This window comes from Dromaius novaehollandiae, chromosome 7, assembly GCF_036370855.1.
Source record: "Dromaius novaehollandiae isolate bDroNov1 chromosome 7, bDroNov1.hap1, whole genome shotgun sequence".
Classification (NCBI taxonomy): domain Eukaryota; kingdom Metazoa; phylum Chordata; class Aves; order Casuariiformes; family Dromaiidae; genus Dromaius; species Dromaius novaehollandiae.
This window is the reverse complement of record NC_088104.1, coordinates 24,260,675-24,278,405: the sequence shown is the minus strand read 5'-3', so window position 1 is coordinate 24,278,405 and position 17,731 is coordinate 24,260,675. Positions and strand designations below refer to the sequence as shown.

The 17,731-nt window shown below is 37.5% G+C and overlaps 1 protein-coding gene across 2 annotated transcripts in view; it reads right to left on the bottom strand.

Moving 5' to 3' along the window:
- ITGA6 (integrin subunit alpha 6) overlaps nucleotides 1-17,731 on the bottom strand; it is a 47,155-nt gene that overhangs the window by 6,473 nt on the left and 22,951 nt on the right. For both annotated transcript variants that reach the window (XM_026093117.2, XM_026093124.2), the window contains exons 4-21: nucleotides 16,228-16,483; nucleotides 14,547-14,678; nucleotides 11,937-12,147; nucleotides 11,210-11,403; nucleotides 10,984-11,072; nucleotides 10,029-10,156; nucleotides 8,422-8,517; nucleotides 7,819-7,880; nucleotides 6,279-6,436; nucleotides 5,271-5,426; nucleotides 4,421-4,536; nucleotides 3,708-3,897; nucleotides 3,539-3,622; nucleotides 3,264-3,343; nucleotides 2,998-3,075; nucleotides 2,774-2,876; nucleotides 1,448-1,621; nucleotides 190-288 (exon numbers count right to left, since the gene is read on the bottom strand). In XM_026093117.2, coding sequence (XP_025948902.1) covers nucleotides 190-288; nucleotides 1,448-1,621; nucleotides 2,774-2,876; nucleotides 2,998-3,075; nucleotides 3,264-3,343; nucleotides 3,539-3,622; nucleotides 3,708-3,897; nucleotides 4,421-4,536; nucleotides 5,271-5,426; nucleotides 6,279-6,436; nucleotides 7,819-7,880; nucleotides 8,422-8,517; nucleotides 10,029-10,156; nucleotides 10,984-11,072; nucleotides 11,210-11,403; nucleotides 11,937-12,147; nucleotides 14,547-14,678; nucleotides 16,228-16,483 — 2,406 coding nt within the window. The remainder of the gene's footprint in view (nucleotides 1-189; nucleotides 289-1,447; nucleotides 1,622-2,773; nucleotides 2,877-2,997; nucleotides 3,076-3,263; nucleotides 3,344-3,538; nucleotides 3,623-3,707; nucleotides 3,898-4,420; nucleotides 4,537-5,270; nucleotides 5,427-6,278; nucleotides 6,437-7,818; nucleotides 7,881-8,421; nucleotides 8,518-10,028; nucleotides 10,157-10,983; nucleotides 11,073-11,209; nucleotides 11,404-11,936; nucleotides 12,148-14,546; nucleotides 14,679-16,227; nucleotides 16,484-17,731) is intronic.

The window sequence follows — 17,731 nt, the reverse complement described above, 5'->3', positions numbered from 1 at the left end:
CTTTCCTAACCCTCTCTCATCAGAAGATAATACAAATGGACCAAATCTTAATCACACCAGTATTTGATAATAAAGATGGAAACAAAGCGAAGAAAGATATCTTCTTTCACTCTGCCAAACTCAGAAAAGCCCTATTAGGAGTGAAGGGAGAGATATCTGATGGAACTGTAGTTGGTGTGATATGCTTACCAAAGTCTTGTATTTTCTTTCTGAGAATAAAGAAAATGTTTTGCTGTCTATAATCTGCTTCTCTGCAACCTCACGTTTCCTCCTTGAGTTATGGGATTCCTTTAAAAAAAAAAAAAAGTTTGATGTAAAGATTTTTAGTGGTATAGCAGAAGTATTTCTTAATTCTGGTCCCCCTCATAGAAGTAGAAAAACAAAAGAAGAGTCTGCTTGCTTGCTCCAAAATCAGCACACGTGAGCAACATCCCTGTATATCCCTGCTTGTCTACCTTTATTGCTAAGAGCAGAGTCAGGACAATCACTGGAATTTGAGATTAACTAAAGAACAGATCAACTGACTATTCTCTTGTCTTTTAAGAGGTGGAGAGGTTTTTAATTCTATAAAGCTTTAAATGCTCTTTCCATTTTTGTTCTAAATACAGATTACTAATGCTACTATGTTAAAGCAGAAAAAGTGGCAGAGGTAGCAAGGTCAGAAGATGCATATTATGAACTGTATACTAATTACACTCGCTAAAAGTTTTATTAACTAATGCAGTGTTCAACAAACTGACAGAAGTGGATTTATGTGCATGTGGTTTTCATTATTTATGAAAATTACAAGTTTTCCCCGATCGCATTGAGATTGTGTGTGAATACTTTGGAATAAAACTTGTTAATTCCTTTTCCCCGAGAAAAAGAAAGCTTTTAGTTAGATCAATTATGTGCATGTCTGTTGAAATTAACTAGATTGTAAGTATGAAAATGAGTGCTTAGGGTTTAGAAAAAAATCTTACTAAGTAGGCACAATGAAGAGCTATGAAAGTCTTGCTTAAGAAACTTTTTATCATATTTGGTGTAAATAAATACATTTAAGAGCAAGCCCTATTTCCGTCAGAAAAGTCTACAGAATTCCCCGAGGACCAGGAGATGTTTACTATTGGTTATCCTTTTTTCATGTAAAAACAGAAACAGATTTCAGTAATGTTGGAATGCATTAAAGCAAGCAGCAGTTTCATCCTGTGCAGAATGTGACAACAGTGTACACCTGGCCCATGGCAGGTAAAATCAACATGAGATAGCTATCCTATAGCTTATGTCGTTAGCTATTATGCAGTCTCCTAATAAGCTTAAACCTTGATAAATTGTTTATGTATTATGCCTGTGAGCTGCTTAAGACAAAAAATTCGTTCTGGAGAGAAATACTTAGGCCCTACTATTGCATGCTGTGATGCTTTAACGTTGTCCTAATTCATCAACAGGAGAAGATTGAGTAACATACCGTAACACGCAAATAATTGATTTCATTCTGGGGTTGACAGGAGACTTTTTCCAAGCCTTTGGAATCTATTTTCATCAAATAAAGCAGCCATTTGCCATTACTAATTTCTTTTGGCCACTGGATGTCCAGGGAAGCTGTGCCAAATGTTTTAAGTGGCCTGCCCAAGTTAGTTACCTGTAGAAACAAACATTCTTTAAACTGTGAAATCTGGTTTAAAGGGATTTTCTTTTCAAACAAAACGGTTCTTGACTTTGGCAAGTTTTAAGCATTTGGCTAACAGGAAATTTAAAAGCTGTTGAAAGACAGTCTATATACAGCATAAAGACAAACCATATACTAAAACTAGCACATTTGGATAGCAACTAAGATACAGCACTTAAACGTGTAAACACTAGAATTCCATAACAAGTATGATAAGCCATTGATTTTTAGAAATCTATCTTCATAGGAAACAACAGCACTAACTCTTCAGAGTTAACAAATCATTCAATTGCATAACTGATAGGAATTTCGACTTTAAGAGAAACTCTGACGTAGAAAGTATACTTTCTGAAGTACTCCAGGAATTTGTGAATTGTTTCCCAAACTGGTTTTGCTTTCTTAGCATTACTGTTTATGAGAGCAAGTTCAAAAAGAGATATTCTAACTGCTTCTACATTACAACAGTAGATAAATAAGGAGGTACAGAAGGAAGTAAAGGATTTGATAGAGATGGATTTATGAGAATAATCCTGACAACTACTATGCACAAATACACTGGTGCTTGTATTAATGATGCGGGAAAATAAGTCTCTTACTGCTAAACATACTTTTCACCAAACCAGAATCCTCTCCCTTAGCCTTCTCCACAGTCCTTGATTTATTAATTAGGCAGAAGGCCAAGTGGGTGAACTGGACCCACACGTTCAAAACAGCTCCTGTATAGAGTTCCCTTGTGCATGTTGACTCCTGCATGCATAAGTGTCCATACTCACCATCTGTGTGCACGAGCAAATATCTGGGCATGCCACGGTTCAAATTTTGGGTTTAAGTTTTGTCCCATACCTCCATGGAGTTTTATGCTGTACAGGTGAATGTGCATGAACTGTTCTAAAAAGAGTGTACAACCAGCCACAGGCCACTTCCTCAGAATATGATCAAAAACCTTCAAGGCCTGAGGAAGCTCTAGTCTGCAAGCAGACTGCATGTTCTGAACAGGAAAACAGGATTCTGGGACAAGAAAAGCCAATTTTAAATCCAGCAACTTTTCCAAGTATTCATATACATAAAGAGAGAAATCATTAATTTGATTAAAAGCAGCTCTTGGCATTAACCTAAATTACTCACTCTGAATTCATACTCTATAAGGTTTCCAATATTATCTTCAGATTTCATAGCACTCTCACCAACGATGTTACCTCCGAAGTATACCTGAGAAGGTTTAGCAACTCTGTTCAGTTGCAGGGTGAGGGAGAAGGAGAATAATCAGATTTTAATGAAGGCTGCAGTAAAGGTGCTTTTCCCCCGCCTCTCCCCGCAACATGCTCATTTGTTATGCTATCAGCACTTACCCAGTGAGCGATAAAAGCAGTTCAATAACCACTTTAGCACTAGCAGTAATTGGAGTCGAATTAACTTGAGTGCTTGTTCTACAATGAAAAGAAAACAATGCTGTTTAATTTTAAAAATTCACCAGTTTTTACATTACTGTTAAATTGCCTTTATCAACCAAACAAGTTAATTTCAAATGTTTAGAAGTATTTGTGAAAACTCTGCAGGCAGGCATGCGCACACACGCGCGCACACGCACACACACCCACCCCATAAAAATTCTTACGTTTCCAACTTCAGATTAATGTCCAGGTCTGTGGTATCAACGTTAACTTTAGTGGTACTTAAGATCAGATAAAAGGTTACCTAAACAAGAAAGAACATCCATAATTATGGAAATATTGTACAGAACAATGTACAATATTATAGAAATACACCACCATGTTCAAATGTTAACAAAGACAGATCCGAAACAAATTTCCAGATATGACACATGGGAACTTTGGAAGACTGCAGCTGGGAATCAGGTTTTGTAACTTGAGTAAAATAGGCACAACTTACATTGGAATTTCTCTTGAAAGGATTTCCAAGTTCACACTCTGCTTGAGAGCCATTTTGGTTAGCACCACAGGTTAACTGTTTTTCCTGAATTAATGGAATACATTTAAAAGTGAAAACATGCTAAAAATATTTTAAAATTTGAATATCTTTCCTCTTAAAAAATACTTACAGGATAACCCCTCATCTCCCTGAATGCAGAGTAAGTCAGACTATCTGGAAAAGTTGCAATTAGTTTAGCTTCGTATGCATCTTCGCCATCTTTCTGTGGATTTTTTGCATCAGATGGATTATTTGTCACTGTAATTTCCAGAGCAATATCTTTCTGATCTTTCAGAACAAGCACTGGCATGTCATTTTCACTACGGAAAGAGAATATACGTGGTTTTGTGCATTAGGAAAACAAATGCATATGAAAGTTTGCTTCTTACTAAGATTTACCCAAATAGAATTCCTATACTTTGAGAAATTACTGTAAGAACATAAACATAAGAATGGTCACAGGTTTTTTTCCAGACCAGTATTTCACTCCAACAGTGGCCAGCAGTTAACAGGATAGGATTTTCTAATATATCCTTCAAGCAATCAATAGTCTATAGTATTTCTGAACTAGCATTTGTATCTGGTTCGTGATGTTTAATAGTGATGAATCCTCTCTGAATAAATTACTGCCCCATGGTTATGGCCTCTTTGTATCCATTTGATTCTGTACCACCAATTTCCTTCAACAGGTTGACCTATGTTTGTACCCCTGACGGATCAGGCCTCCTCTTGCTAGGCCTAACAGAGCCAAGCTCTTTAAGTCACCCAAAAGTCCTCTCCTAAAAGCCCTCTTCAGCACTTCTTAATAACTTGAATTTTAGCAATGCATCAGTCAAGGCTTACGTTGGTAAATAGGTAAATCTGTCTTCATTTCCTTCTCTAGTACAAAATCGGTACTGAAGTTTTAGATTGCTGTGACATTCATTGTCTTCTCCACATCCTTCTTTTAAGAACTCCACCTAAATAAAACCAAAGCACTTTTATTACATACCATATGATACTAACTTAAAAGAAGACTGCTGATGTGCACTGCATAAAGCATCTACAGGGAGCTCGGAGACACTTTCTTGGTAAAAACAAGATCTTAACTTGACTCCACTTTTTGCCTAGGGAAGTCAAGAGAGTTTTTCCTGTGTGAGACAGAGACCTTATTGCTGGTAAATGAAAACCATGACTGTGATTAAAAGGCAAAGTTAGATAAAACTTGGTGGTTTGCCCTTCTAAGTACACCTCAAGTGAGGCAAAACATCCCTAAGTCTTATTCTTCAATGGGGATTGAGGAAATGAGATCTTTTACCCAAAGTACTTGCTCTCTTTTACATCACAGATGCAGAGGTCTTATACGGTTAGAGCATCCCAACCACATGAAAATTAGACTGAACAATAGTCTGTGACGTGAGACAAATGATCAGAGCAGGAGATGATGGATTCCCATTTTAATCCACAGCATGTTTCCTCCTAAGTTTACTAGGGTGGGGGAAACCCTAAAGGCTATACCATCCTCCCTTTGGTTCCAAGAAAAATACAGGACCAAGTTCATAACATTTTGCAAAGCAAAATACAAACCAGTAGTCATAAGTCCAGTGCCACCCAGTTACTTCCTTTGGTCATAACTTAGTTTTGTATACCCTCTAAAATTTAGCAACTACGTAAAGTGCTTATTTCTTGGAAATATGCTCTAAGAAAAGCTTACTTTTGTGGTCTTTGTTTCAGATTCATCTGAATTTAGAATTGGTATAAGATCCGGAAGTGCTCTTTCTTTTCTTACGGATGGTGAGCTAGACTCCAGGCCAGCAATTTTCACACTAACTGATACAGGAATGGGGCGTAGCTTATCTTTAATTTTTTCCTGTCAAAATATTTTAAATGGCATAGTTAGTGTACAGTATAGAGAACAGGAAAAAACAGAACACAAAGACTAGCTTTTGATACACATTCTGTAACACGCTGTGAAGCAAAATCTCTCTGGATATATTTTGCAATATTAAAACTATTCACTATACAGAAACCCAGGCTTTTCTAAAAACATGCAAGAACACAAGGATCTTAGAACTACTGTCTTTTTTTTCTAGCTTCCTGCTTTGATTTCTCTCACAGATAAGAACTACTAATAACAGATGGTAACTCAAGCAGGTGAAACTCATGCTACAACAGTAAAATGGCACACCTCCTTCCTATACCTTAGGGCCAAGCTTTTTAATTTCCTGTAGCCATAAGGAACATTGGAGGGTAATTACCCCTGAACTATGGGCAGAGAATTTGATCAGCTTTTGGAGCAATGTCACCTTTCAGAAAGCATGTACAAAGCTTTCTTATCCTGCCCATTCATCCCCTCCAAAAGCTGTGCATTAAAACTCCTTCCCTAGCCAGTCACACCATTAAATTCTACAACATCTACTTCTGTGTCTTCCAACAGCTCTCAATTTTTGGCACTTACTCCCTCTCTATTCTTCTAAATTAGGTCAGCTCTATTGACCTTCAGGGTACACTGCAGTAGCTGAAACTTTTATTCATACTTTAGAAGAAAGGCTGAGGAGGAAGCAACATGTGTGCAGGGAAAAGCAAGGTAATACTTATTTAACTATGGTTGTTTTATATTGCACGCGACTTTTCAGTTATATATGAAAGTACCATGAGACTGAAAGCAGAGCGTGCTTTTGTTTCAAACGTGCCTAAATGAAGTAAAAATACTCTGCCTTACCTGTAGTACAAGCTTGGTCGACACACACTCTTTTGAATTCTGTCCCCTTAGGATTGTAGTTGCAGTAAACTGATCAGCCGGATGGTCTTTAAATCGTACTCTAGATGGCAGGCCTAATTGCCTCCTCTCATTTTCTGCTTCAAATGTATAGTTGATCTCTAAATGAAGAAATAAAGTAGGTCACTATAAAGAGGAATCCTTGCCATATTAATAAATAAATAAATAAATTCTCCAGGTATGATCTTACAATGTTATGCTAGAAGACTGTTTCATCCAGTGCTCAGTCTTACAAACTGTTTTCAGTTATTTACAAAACCTTCTCCATCTGCCAGTTTTGTCCCTCTCTAGTTGAGGGCCAGATTCCTCATGCATGCATCCAGAGGGAGCTTCTAAAACAAATCCTCCTTTTATTCCAAAAGTATCATGTTACTTTGCCAGTATTCAGTGCTGGCTGGAGGAGGAAATTGCTATTGAGGGGCCAGCAGAGGGCTGAGATGCAAACCTTTGTAAATACTCTGACCCAGATATCCCTGATTTCTGTTTTGTCCCAATTCCTTTCTAAGCAGCTGGCAGGATTGTGAGGTCAAGGCACACTGCTAATTTGCTAATTTTAACACTGAAAACAAAGTGTGACTAGAGCTCTTTAGCCATGTTTTCCGAGGCAGGGAATACCATATTTTGATAGAGCTGGGCTCTGTGCATCTTTTAATCACCCTTGTATCTATAGAGCTAACTCAGTATTACAATGCCTGTAACAGTATCAAGCGCACCAGGTCTCAGCAGTGTGCAGGGTAGCATGTATCGGCTGCCTCCAAAAGCTGGAAGCACTACAGCAGTTGAAAGACTAAGACCTTATTCAAGTATGCCCTATGGGTTTCGCCAGTAACCGAGAAACTCAAAACTACCCAGGAGACAGAGGTTTCGGCTTAAAATCTTTCTCATCTCCTCTCAGAATCTTACAAAGCTTTCTGAACCGTAGTAAGAGCAGCACATTGACAAGAGAAAAAAAAATAGGTGACATTAAAAACTGATACTTTACATTTTTAAATACATTTATGGCACAGTCTTCTAGGCTCCTATTAATAGAAAGACTTCTTATTTCAATTACAAATTTCCACAAAGCTATTTTCATGAATACAGACACTAGTTTATAGGGTAAGTCTCCCATAAGGAAATAATGCTTATTAATGATATATAAAATGGGCATCTAAAACTATTTTCTAAAGCAGCACTGATGTGGAGAGTGTAAAATGATTCTCCCTGTGTGGCAGCCATTTGTTTACTGCTAATTATGTTACCTAGAAAGCTTCGGTTTTGAAAAGAAAATTTCTTTTACCCACAGAACTTAATAACATACTAGAATTTGTTTCCATGATCCTATACCTTTCTATAAAAACAGATACTGTGACAGCTGATTGTCCTTAGTACTAAATCACATTTTAAACTCGACAGTCAGAGTTTTAGAGAAGTCACTGTAATTTAAGTACTGAAAAAAGCACGTTTGACAAGCAGATGAAAAATACTAATCTTCAAAACTTACTTATTCTTGGATTTAAATCACTAGGGTTTGCAGTATATTGAAAACAGGCTTTCACATCCATCCTGTAAAAAGTGTCAAAAACTTAAAGTTAACTTTAATAAGGTATAGTCCAACAGACTGAAAAGTTTTAATAGTCCACTGAATGATGTTATCAGTCTTAACACTGTGGTATTCATGCTATAACAGTCATTTGCTGCTTATTATACTGAATTACAAAGCTAGGAACAAAATTTAATCTACGGTTAGAAAAAATATTTTCTTTTATTTGCTTTTACTTTTCTACTCGTGAGAAAGCTGTTCAAGTTAACATACTTCAAATATTAAAATTTAAGAGGCCAAAGAGTAAGTTCACATTAAGTGGCAAACAGTGACATTCATTTTCAAATTGGACACTGTGAACAGAATATATTCCACAGTATGTCTTTAGCACAGTTGTCACAATAAATTAAAAGGTCAAAATGATGACATGGATATATTTGTTTAATCTGCATGACTCGTGTTCCCCTCACAATAACATCAGCACTGATTGAACAAACTTTGAAAACAAAGCTCAATACCACCAAGTCTTCTGATACAATGATGATGATAATTAAAAATTCTTACTGTATTTCACTAGGTTCCTCAGAGTTCTTTTTCTTTAGATCAATTCTGTCAGGATGTACTGTAATGCTTTTCCTAATGCTTATAACAGGACGAGATCTGGGGGGAGGAGGGGGGCATGTAAAGAAGGGGTAAAATGGAAGGAAAAGTTTCGGTTAATGAAATAATTCAAGCGATTCCTTTGTTCTTTTTAAACAGAATAGCTGCCATTTATACCTGCACCAATTTGCCATGAAGACATGACATTTGTTGCAATTCAAAGAAATGCAGGGATTGGTTCTGAGAACAGTTAGAAGCAAAACATGACAATTTAAAGCTAAGCTAAGCAAGTCACAAAAAATGACTATACAATTGTGCATATTAAATGCCTGATGGGAAAGCAGAGGACATTAACATAAAGTTACAGTTGTCATTTCAGACACACATAAAACCCAAGAAATTCTAACCCACACCAATTGTAATTCAGCCCCTGTGAGCAAACTGTAGATACTGAAGTCATTCAGGTTAGGAGTTTGGATGGCTATGGGAAACAGCGTTCTCATTTCCTGACTCCTCTCTGCACGTAAGCTTCAATCATAATGTAGCCTTACAGCTTTGCTTTTCCTTTCCTTTTTGGAAGGGACAAGAAAAGACAGCTGATACAAATGAAAGAATAAGCTGATCCTAACTCTATGGAAGTATCTAAGGGTTGTTTAAAATGGGTTATAACAGGCCAATAAACCATCTCATCCTTTTTTAAAGCAGACTTCTTTTACTGGGCCATCCTTTTATGGTTCATCAACATAAAGCTTTTTATTGTTATCTTCTTTGTAGAGGTTTTTGTACTGTCCTTATCAGCAAACAACTAATGCTTCTTTTGAGTAGAGCATTAAATAATCTATCCAACTCCCATTCCACCTACTTCTCTCTTCCAAAGCCTTGAACTTCATGCAGGATTCACAGCTGATGAGGAAATAGTCCTCTCTCCTGCTCTTTATTAGTGTTTCCGTTTAACAGTGTATTAAACAGGGGAAAAAAGGGGGGGGGGGGAGGGGGGAATTGTAAAAAAAGACCACAACTTCATCTTGGTACATCCCTAATTAAGGCATGTGCTGCAGAAATCCGCAAGGAGTCTGCAGGGCTGCCTCCTGGCTGTTTTATGGACGTCACTGGATACTCAGCTAAAAAGAGCAGCCTTGTTTTATCTTCAACGAAGCAGAATTAGATTTATGTAACAGCAACAAACAAAAGCTCTAGAAAATGTATCACTTCTCCTTTCTTAAAAGAAAAGAATTAAATACCATCCTTAATTCCATCAAAGGACATGGGCATACAAACTCGTCAGCACAGGGCAAAACTAGGGTACAGATTTACTACACACATCCACACTCCATAGTAACTGTCCACATTCACCCTCTTGCCCTATATTAACTGTAAGGTAGCTTCTCAGTGAGAGGAAAGGGATTAAGTATCAGAACAATTTATGTGTATTCTTCTCCCAGAATTTTTAACCTCTGGAAAGAAAAATATTCCAGGCCAAACAGCTCTTTTGTTATTTCCAAGCAGTTTGTTTTTAAAAAGCTATGAATATGATATCTTGGTGTAATTAGTTACAGTCCTACACATAATACCTGAACACAGATACAGAATCTGAAAGAGAACCAACAGCAATATCAGGGTAGGAATTTTTATCCAGGTCCATGTTTCCAGCAATAGAATAACCAAAGAAATTGGTGCCTGTTTTTTCACCATCAAGAATCTAAAGAACAGACAGATTGATGGGATTAGGACATTCGAAAGCTGTAAAAATGAAATATTTACAAGTGAACATCATTGTTTTATACCCCCCGCCAAAGGAAAAAAAAAAAAAAAGAGACAGACAAAGGAAGTAGGAACTCTATGTTCAGGTAAATGACACTGAAGTGCCACGATGATTTGCTTTCCTTCCAAAAAGATACTTTGCAATAGCAATGAGTGCCAGAAATGACTGTTTTGCATAGAAATTGTGCCTAGCTTATCTTTATTTGTAGGATTTATACAGCATAGGCACTTCAAACTAGAGAAACAAGTCTTCTAGAAAGTGTAATTAAGTTTCCTTCTTACCTCACAAACTGAACATAGAGTGGTCCTCTAGAAAATGGGACTTCAACAATTTTTATTTAAAAAGTGAAAAAGCAGTGGAAAAGAAAGTAAAGATAATATCTTCAAAAGCAGAAAAAAATTATGCATAGGTATTTCCAGAGAAAAAATTCTCCACTAATGTGACCATGCTACCTGAATCAAGAGCAAGGAATTAAAATTCGAATAGTTTGGAAATACCAGCATTCCCCAAAAACCCCAGAACTTGCACATCTACATGCCTTTTTCCTTCCCTACATATTAATGGTACCAAAGGACTGCCCCAGAAAGAAGGCTGTACGTTAAAATTAGGAATGCCTAATCTTTGAGGTCAGCAGTACACTCTTCGACACGTGCCATAACCTTTCTGTATACCTACTACTCCACTAATAGAAAGAGCAAAGAGGGATAGTCCTATCATGCCTATAGTTTTATCAAGACTATATATAGTAAAGGCTGGTTAATTACCTGTGCTGGTTTTGTATTTATTCCATTCCTGGATCCATGATAAATGTATACTTTGCCAAAACCATCATATGGAGCCCCTACTGCAATATCTGTTGAAAATAAATTGTGGTATCTAAAATAATTCTCACTCTTTTTGCAGCTTTCAATTATGATAAAGTAAGATGTTCCAAGTTTGGCATTAGCAAAAAAGTCAAATACATTCCTATTTTAATCATTCTTCACTCACCTGGAAATCCATCCTGATTAATGTCCCCAATGTTTTCAACTGCAAGACCAAACATCGAGTCAGTGGTTCCATTTAAGCGAACAGGTTTTACCTGTTCCCATTTGCCTTGCTGGTTAATGTAGATGTACACAGCACCACCAATATCTCCACTTCTGTCAAAATACTGTGGGGCTCCAACAACAATGTCTTGCCACCTTAAAATGAAAGAAAAGAAACACTGTTTTTACAGAACTGTGAAAAATAACTGAAAATACTTGATAAGGTCTATGGTCTCAAGGTCAACTAGCCAAAGAGCTGCTAAACAAAGATCATTAAAAAGTACATAAAACTGGCTCAGCAACAGGAGCTAGCAACAGCTCCACTGACATTACAAGCCAATTATTCTCCCTTTGGGACACGTAAGGATCTTCTTGGGCCTTCTTTGGGTATAAAATTTGTTTCTTGTTTCTTTGTTTACGCCAACTTTTTAAGTTTAAATAAAACTCTCTTCTGTTAATTGTTTATAGACATTTTGTGTCTAAGACCTCTAAAGTAAATCAATAATCCTGTGGCTAAAATGGAGAGTGTGTCCTGCCTCATTCTCCGAGATGTTCACCTTTTCCTCCAGCAAAACATGGAAGATGGGACTTGGCACTCCTTTTATTTCTAATGTGAAAACCAAAGCAGAAATGAGCCAGGTTTGCCATCTTTCTTTATATAGGCAGCATGAGTTAACCAAGGGCCATACCCATCATTGTTGAGGTCCACAACAGCAACATCATAACCAAAAGAAGAGGCCAGCCCTTCTCCTTCAAACATGTGCTCAAGTGAAAGCGCTCTCTGATTTTTCTCTTTTTTCAGTAGAACAACTGCTCCACTGTGGTTGGCTCTTGGTGCACCAGACACAAAAGTCATCTCATCTTGGGAAACAATTCCTTTACCAGAGTCCAAAGAGAAACCTTTAACAGAGAAAGAAATAACGAAATGTAAATAAAGGCTTGTATCGTTAATAGCAGATATAAATTCCCCTACTATATTGAAGTGGTATATTGCATAGAAGTTTTGTCTAAAACAGAGTATGATATACTGAGAATTCTGCATTTCTATTTAAACTGGTGGATGTGTTTACAAGCCTGCACTGCTACATTAAAATATCTTCCACACAAAACATAGATAAGAGTTTCCTTGCTCACTCAGCTCTATCCTTTGCAGACACCAAATACAAGACTGATTTTTTAAACATACCAGCTTAGAAATGACTAAAGCTTACCACTTTAATATAGCTCAAGTACTTCACCTGACAAATTATAGGAGTTCATTCAATGTCATTCTATTATAAACATGCAAAGCATACTTGTACAAGCAGCGTATTTTATGTTAATGATGTATACAGTATTTGAGAATCACCTTATACAGTAATGGTGAAATTGACAGTTTTTATTTAATGCACCTTTAAAGGAAGTGTTCCAATGAATTGATTAAGTATTCTTTATCAAAGTTAATAGATTAAAAATACATGAAACACTGGATTAAAAGCAAATATTGCATAAGCTAACACATCCAGTAAAGCCCAAAGTAAGAAATCACATATATTGCAAGGAAGAGAAATACCAGACAGGATAGTAATCTCCCTTCCGAAACACTTCACCACTACCATTCAAATTCTCAATTACAGCAATTCACAATGAAACAGAGTTTCAGAAAAATTCAGTAAGACGACTCCAATTTGGGGGGAGAAGGAGAGGGTTGGAGAGATGCATCACAAATCAGTGTTTTTCCGAAGCCATCTTATGTTGCAAGTTACTCTTCATCTGAATCCCTGTTGTGACATGCTTTTACTTGCAATGTATTTGGAAGGAAGGGGGCGAGGCGGGGGGGAAAGGGGGGACATGTCATGTCAAAGGTCTGGAGTTTATGTCTGACCAGATGCTGCCAAATTGAGTGGTCACAAACCTAAGTAGCTATTCATCATTACATCCACTGATTTGTCCACCTGTATGCGGGGAGGCAATGTTTTGTATACAAACTGATCTGGGTGAGTATCAGACACAGCTGTCAGAAACAGAAGACCTGTAAACATACGAGTGAAAGATTAAAGAGAAAAAAAAACGGTAGTTAAGCAAAGTAACTGTAGCTATGCATATCTTCACTGTCTGAATGCAGGGAATAGCAATGGCAGTGAACACCCAGGTTGCATGGAAGTAGTTTTGATTGTAACAAATCCAAAGGCAGCCTTCATGTTTAGGAGACTACACTTATGATGAAATAACCATTACATTTATTATGAGATTGCAGTGCAAAAATAGAGTCTTACTCTGTTCACAGCAAAAGAAGACTCGTTCCATGGCACTCTTCTCCCTACCATTTCTTCTTTCACTAAGAAAGGCTATGAGCTTGTGTTTGTAACATACGTTTTTATGATTTTTACTCCTAGTAATTACAACTCATATTTAACTGCAGTTTATACTCTGTTTCTCCTATCTAGCTGTAAGCTGGCTCTTTTCTCAGTTTGCTTTTTTTTTGCTTTTTTCTTTTTTTTTTTTCTTAATTACCAACAAACAATTCGTTGCATATGCCAAAAGCACTGGATCAACATACCGCAGAAATCTGCACTAGGACAGAAAGGTGCGACCTCTTTACACTCAGGGTCTTTTCAAAAACGCAGCATAGCTTTTTCTCTGCACCAACTTATCTTGCTGATTTACAGTAACATCCATTAGCCTAAGGACATAATCTTGCCTTCATGTTTGCAGAAAGCACAAGAGACTCTCCTCACTCAACACACCCACCACACGCATGCAAACTTAAAATATAAATGCTACTCACATTACAGTAGTTTAAAAGACATCTAAATCATCACATTGCTTTTGATTTATTTAAGACAGTCTGCAAAAAGGCCACTGAAGTTTTAAAAACCTTAGAGGATAAAAAAAATTGCACTCACCTACCAGGAAAGAGAAATTGCACTTAACAGTTATATCCAGAAACTCAAGATTTTCATAAACGTTGTGATACCACATGGCAGAGACCTTGTGACTGAGGACTACAGATCTACAGACAGCACTTACCATTAGACAGAGCGATTACAATCACTCCCTGAGAATTTGTGGGTCCTGATCACAGCTCTTGAATGTCTCATTAGCATTAGCAGCTCTTATAGGTACCTCAATAGAGTATCATCTTATACTTTAAACTGGCCCATAAATGTGAAGGAAGATGTGAATAACCCAAAATAGGTAACATTTGACAGGGTTCATAAATGAATAGCTTTTTGCTCCCATTTCATATTATCACACCACATTGAGATCACAGATGTTTAAGAAGCCTAAAGAGATTTACCATATGTGCTTAATCCTACCTAAATAACTGTTAGCTGGAACAGGAACTAGATTCTTATCTTGGCGGCTCTCATCACCAACTTCATAAGGCCCATCATCAAAGATACCCAGATCATAAAATGTCTGATTCTTTTGCTCTGCACGAACCACCCCTGAAGAAATGAAATGATAAAATAAAAGCAGATGAATGTCAAGGGAAAAATTAATAGATAAATGGTTCCTGACTAACATTACCATTAATGAGATAGCAATAGGTATTTAAATGGAAACAAATACAGAACAGCACATAGGAAGAAATAATTTTCAAAAGGCAATGAATCTGTAAGTTCTAGCTGTGTGCCAGAATCTCATGCTATTTTATACAGACACCATGCAATGACTGGAAAATATGGGATACTAATAAAGTTCTCAAAAGCATGGAACTAGCTTGGCCATGAATTATCCTCCTCCCACATATCTTAATCTCATAAAGACTCTCTTAAAAGGGAGATAAATGCATAAGATTACAAAAAAAGAAATCATAAAATAACTGTTCGATTAGGACAAACACTTGTGATGTATTTTGAAAACATTATCTAAGGGCAAAGGAACGATAGCTCAATATAGTGGGTGCTTCCCTTTTATTGACAGGCATATTTAACAATTTAGTGAGCATGAACATGTTTTTCCATGATATGAAAGAGTATTCTTATGACTGATACACTGTCATAGCAGTTCTCTGCAATTAAGGTAAAGCAATAACTCTGAACTCAGTATGCTGTTTCAGCTTGGTCAGATTTTGTTGACAGAAACAGATATGTGGAAGATTAAGTTTTCACAAAAGTACACCTTGTGCCAGAGCTTTACTCAAAGATTTTGCATGGTTCATATGGCAGATGCAGGTGCATGAAGGAAAAAAATTTTAACGGGTCAAGGATCAGATGTTCTAAAGAGGAGGAGAGAAGTATTTACAGTTGTTGGTGTAATGAAGTGCAAATGGAAAAAATCACTTTAAGAAAAGAAAGACAGGGCTGGCCATTTAGATGCTTCTCAGTATAAATCAGTGGAGAAAAATTTATCTGTTTCCCCCCACACACACAGGTTTTGGAGGATCTCCTAGATGATACAAGAGTCCTTGTGCCTTTTACTCAGACAGACTATCCATGGAATTTTACTTGAGTAAAAGATTTAAATGTCAATATATGAAGTTTTGTTCTGTTCAGTTATCTTCTTACAATCCTCTAGTATTGAATTTGGAAAATACTACTTTCCATACATTTCTCAAAGATAAAGAAGAGAATATTCAAGGATAAACAAAGATCTCAGTGCGGGTATCTAACGTTTGCTTAAATGAGAAGAAAAAGCTGGTCAAATAATTTTAAAATAGTTTAATAATTTGTTCCAGTGTGAAAGTCTCAGAAAAACACTCAATCCTACCATGAAATTAAGATTAATATGAGAAAATTTTTCCGTAGGTATGTGCAGTCCTGTTAACCATTCATAAGTAGTCCCCCCAAAAATATTTAAAGGAACTTCACTAAATATTTGTGATATAAGAGCATAGCACGTTGTGAAAACAGGGTAAAATATCACCCATTAGATCCCCATTAGGTTTATGCCCGAAAAACGTTTTTAGAAACTTGGATGCAACATTCATGAAAAATCTAAGAGGAGATTGGGGAGGCAGGTTTAAGGGTTGGCAGGATGGAAGACAGGTCCTACCTTTCCAATTGTAAGTGCCTGGGGCACCAAACACAATATAATGATAGTCTTTAGTAAAAGTAGCAGCAACGCCTTGCTGACAGGAACCAAACTTCTCATGGCCTCTTAAACGACCATCACAAAAGCTCCATACTCCATTATCCATATCATCCTTAATAGTGAGATCCTGGCTCAGCACATAGCACCTTCCAATGATATCCCGGGTTTCCTGCACGGTGTTTACATACTGCCTTTTCTCATAGCGATGTGCACACGTCTGCAAGACAGAAGAGATAATAAGTGATGCTTTCTGGATGTTTTCATGCAAGTCATCAAAGCACACGGCTGGTCTCCTTAAGCAATACTTTGTGCAAGCAACACTGTAAGCCAGTCTCCCTGTGGATGTATCTGTGGTGCCATGCAGAGCCTTGTGTACCCTACAGAGAAGGTATGGGAATAGTTAGGCATCTGTGGATACAATACACAGCAACCAACTTTCTGGTCACAGAAGATGATGTGGTTAAACCCCTCTTCTCTGAGGGATTTATGATTTTTAGCCCTAAACCTTCTCCTGATACCTATTCGCTCTCTTTCAAGAAGTGAGGGGAGAACAACCCTATCCCTCAAAAAGAAAGAAGTGGCTGTGTTTCTCCATAGCCATCACAAGCTACATCACCTACATACTTACACAGGACATGGAAAGCTGGTTCAACTACCTTCTGCCTGAGACTGTTCAAAACTTACCTCTCCCAGAGAAGTGCCATATATCGGAGGCCGAAAGCTTTTCCAGTAAGGGGAAGAGAAGGAAAAAGGAATTGTTCCTACTTCTCATGTAGGGTATTCCACTTTATATGGGATAATCAGAGTTGTTGGGACAGAGAAAGGCAAAAGCAGTAAGCATAACCTTAGACTAGCAGGCCTACCTAGGCTCCAGCCCCTGCTCCAAGAATGATTTACAAAGAAATTGGGTCAAATACCTTACACAAAAGATGAATAGCCACCAGGAGTTGTGTAACCACCAAACCATTGTCAAAAAGAGGTGGTACAATCACACACCCCTTTGCCAGCTGTTTTTTGCTGCTCCACACTATGGGCACTGCAGTACTCTTCAGGCACGCTGAGAAGTGTTACGCAGTACCCCACTGTACAGTGACCTTCAAGGCTGCCCACAGCTCATCTATTATGCCTGTTTTCTACTTATCACTTACAAGGAGAAGTTCCTCCTTAGAGAAGTCACAACACAGACAAGATGCATTAATTGATAATGGACCAACAGGATTCCTTCTGCCTGCCGTTCCCCCCTGTGGGTTCTGAGGGACTGGAACAAGTCATTACTGCCTCTATTATCCCAAAGTAACTCCAGAGTCACCCTGAAGGAATTTGCTTCCAATTTTGGAAGCAGTGAGGTTCAAAGGGATAACCTGCAAGAATACAATTACATGGGGAAGCTCCACTGCACATCCATTATATGATAAAGCTGGCATCCTGTGACACCATGAGAGACAAATTTAATTGAAAAAGAGCT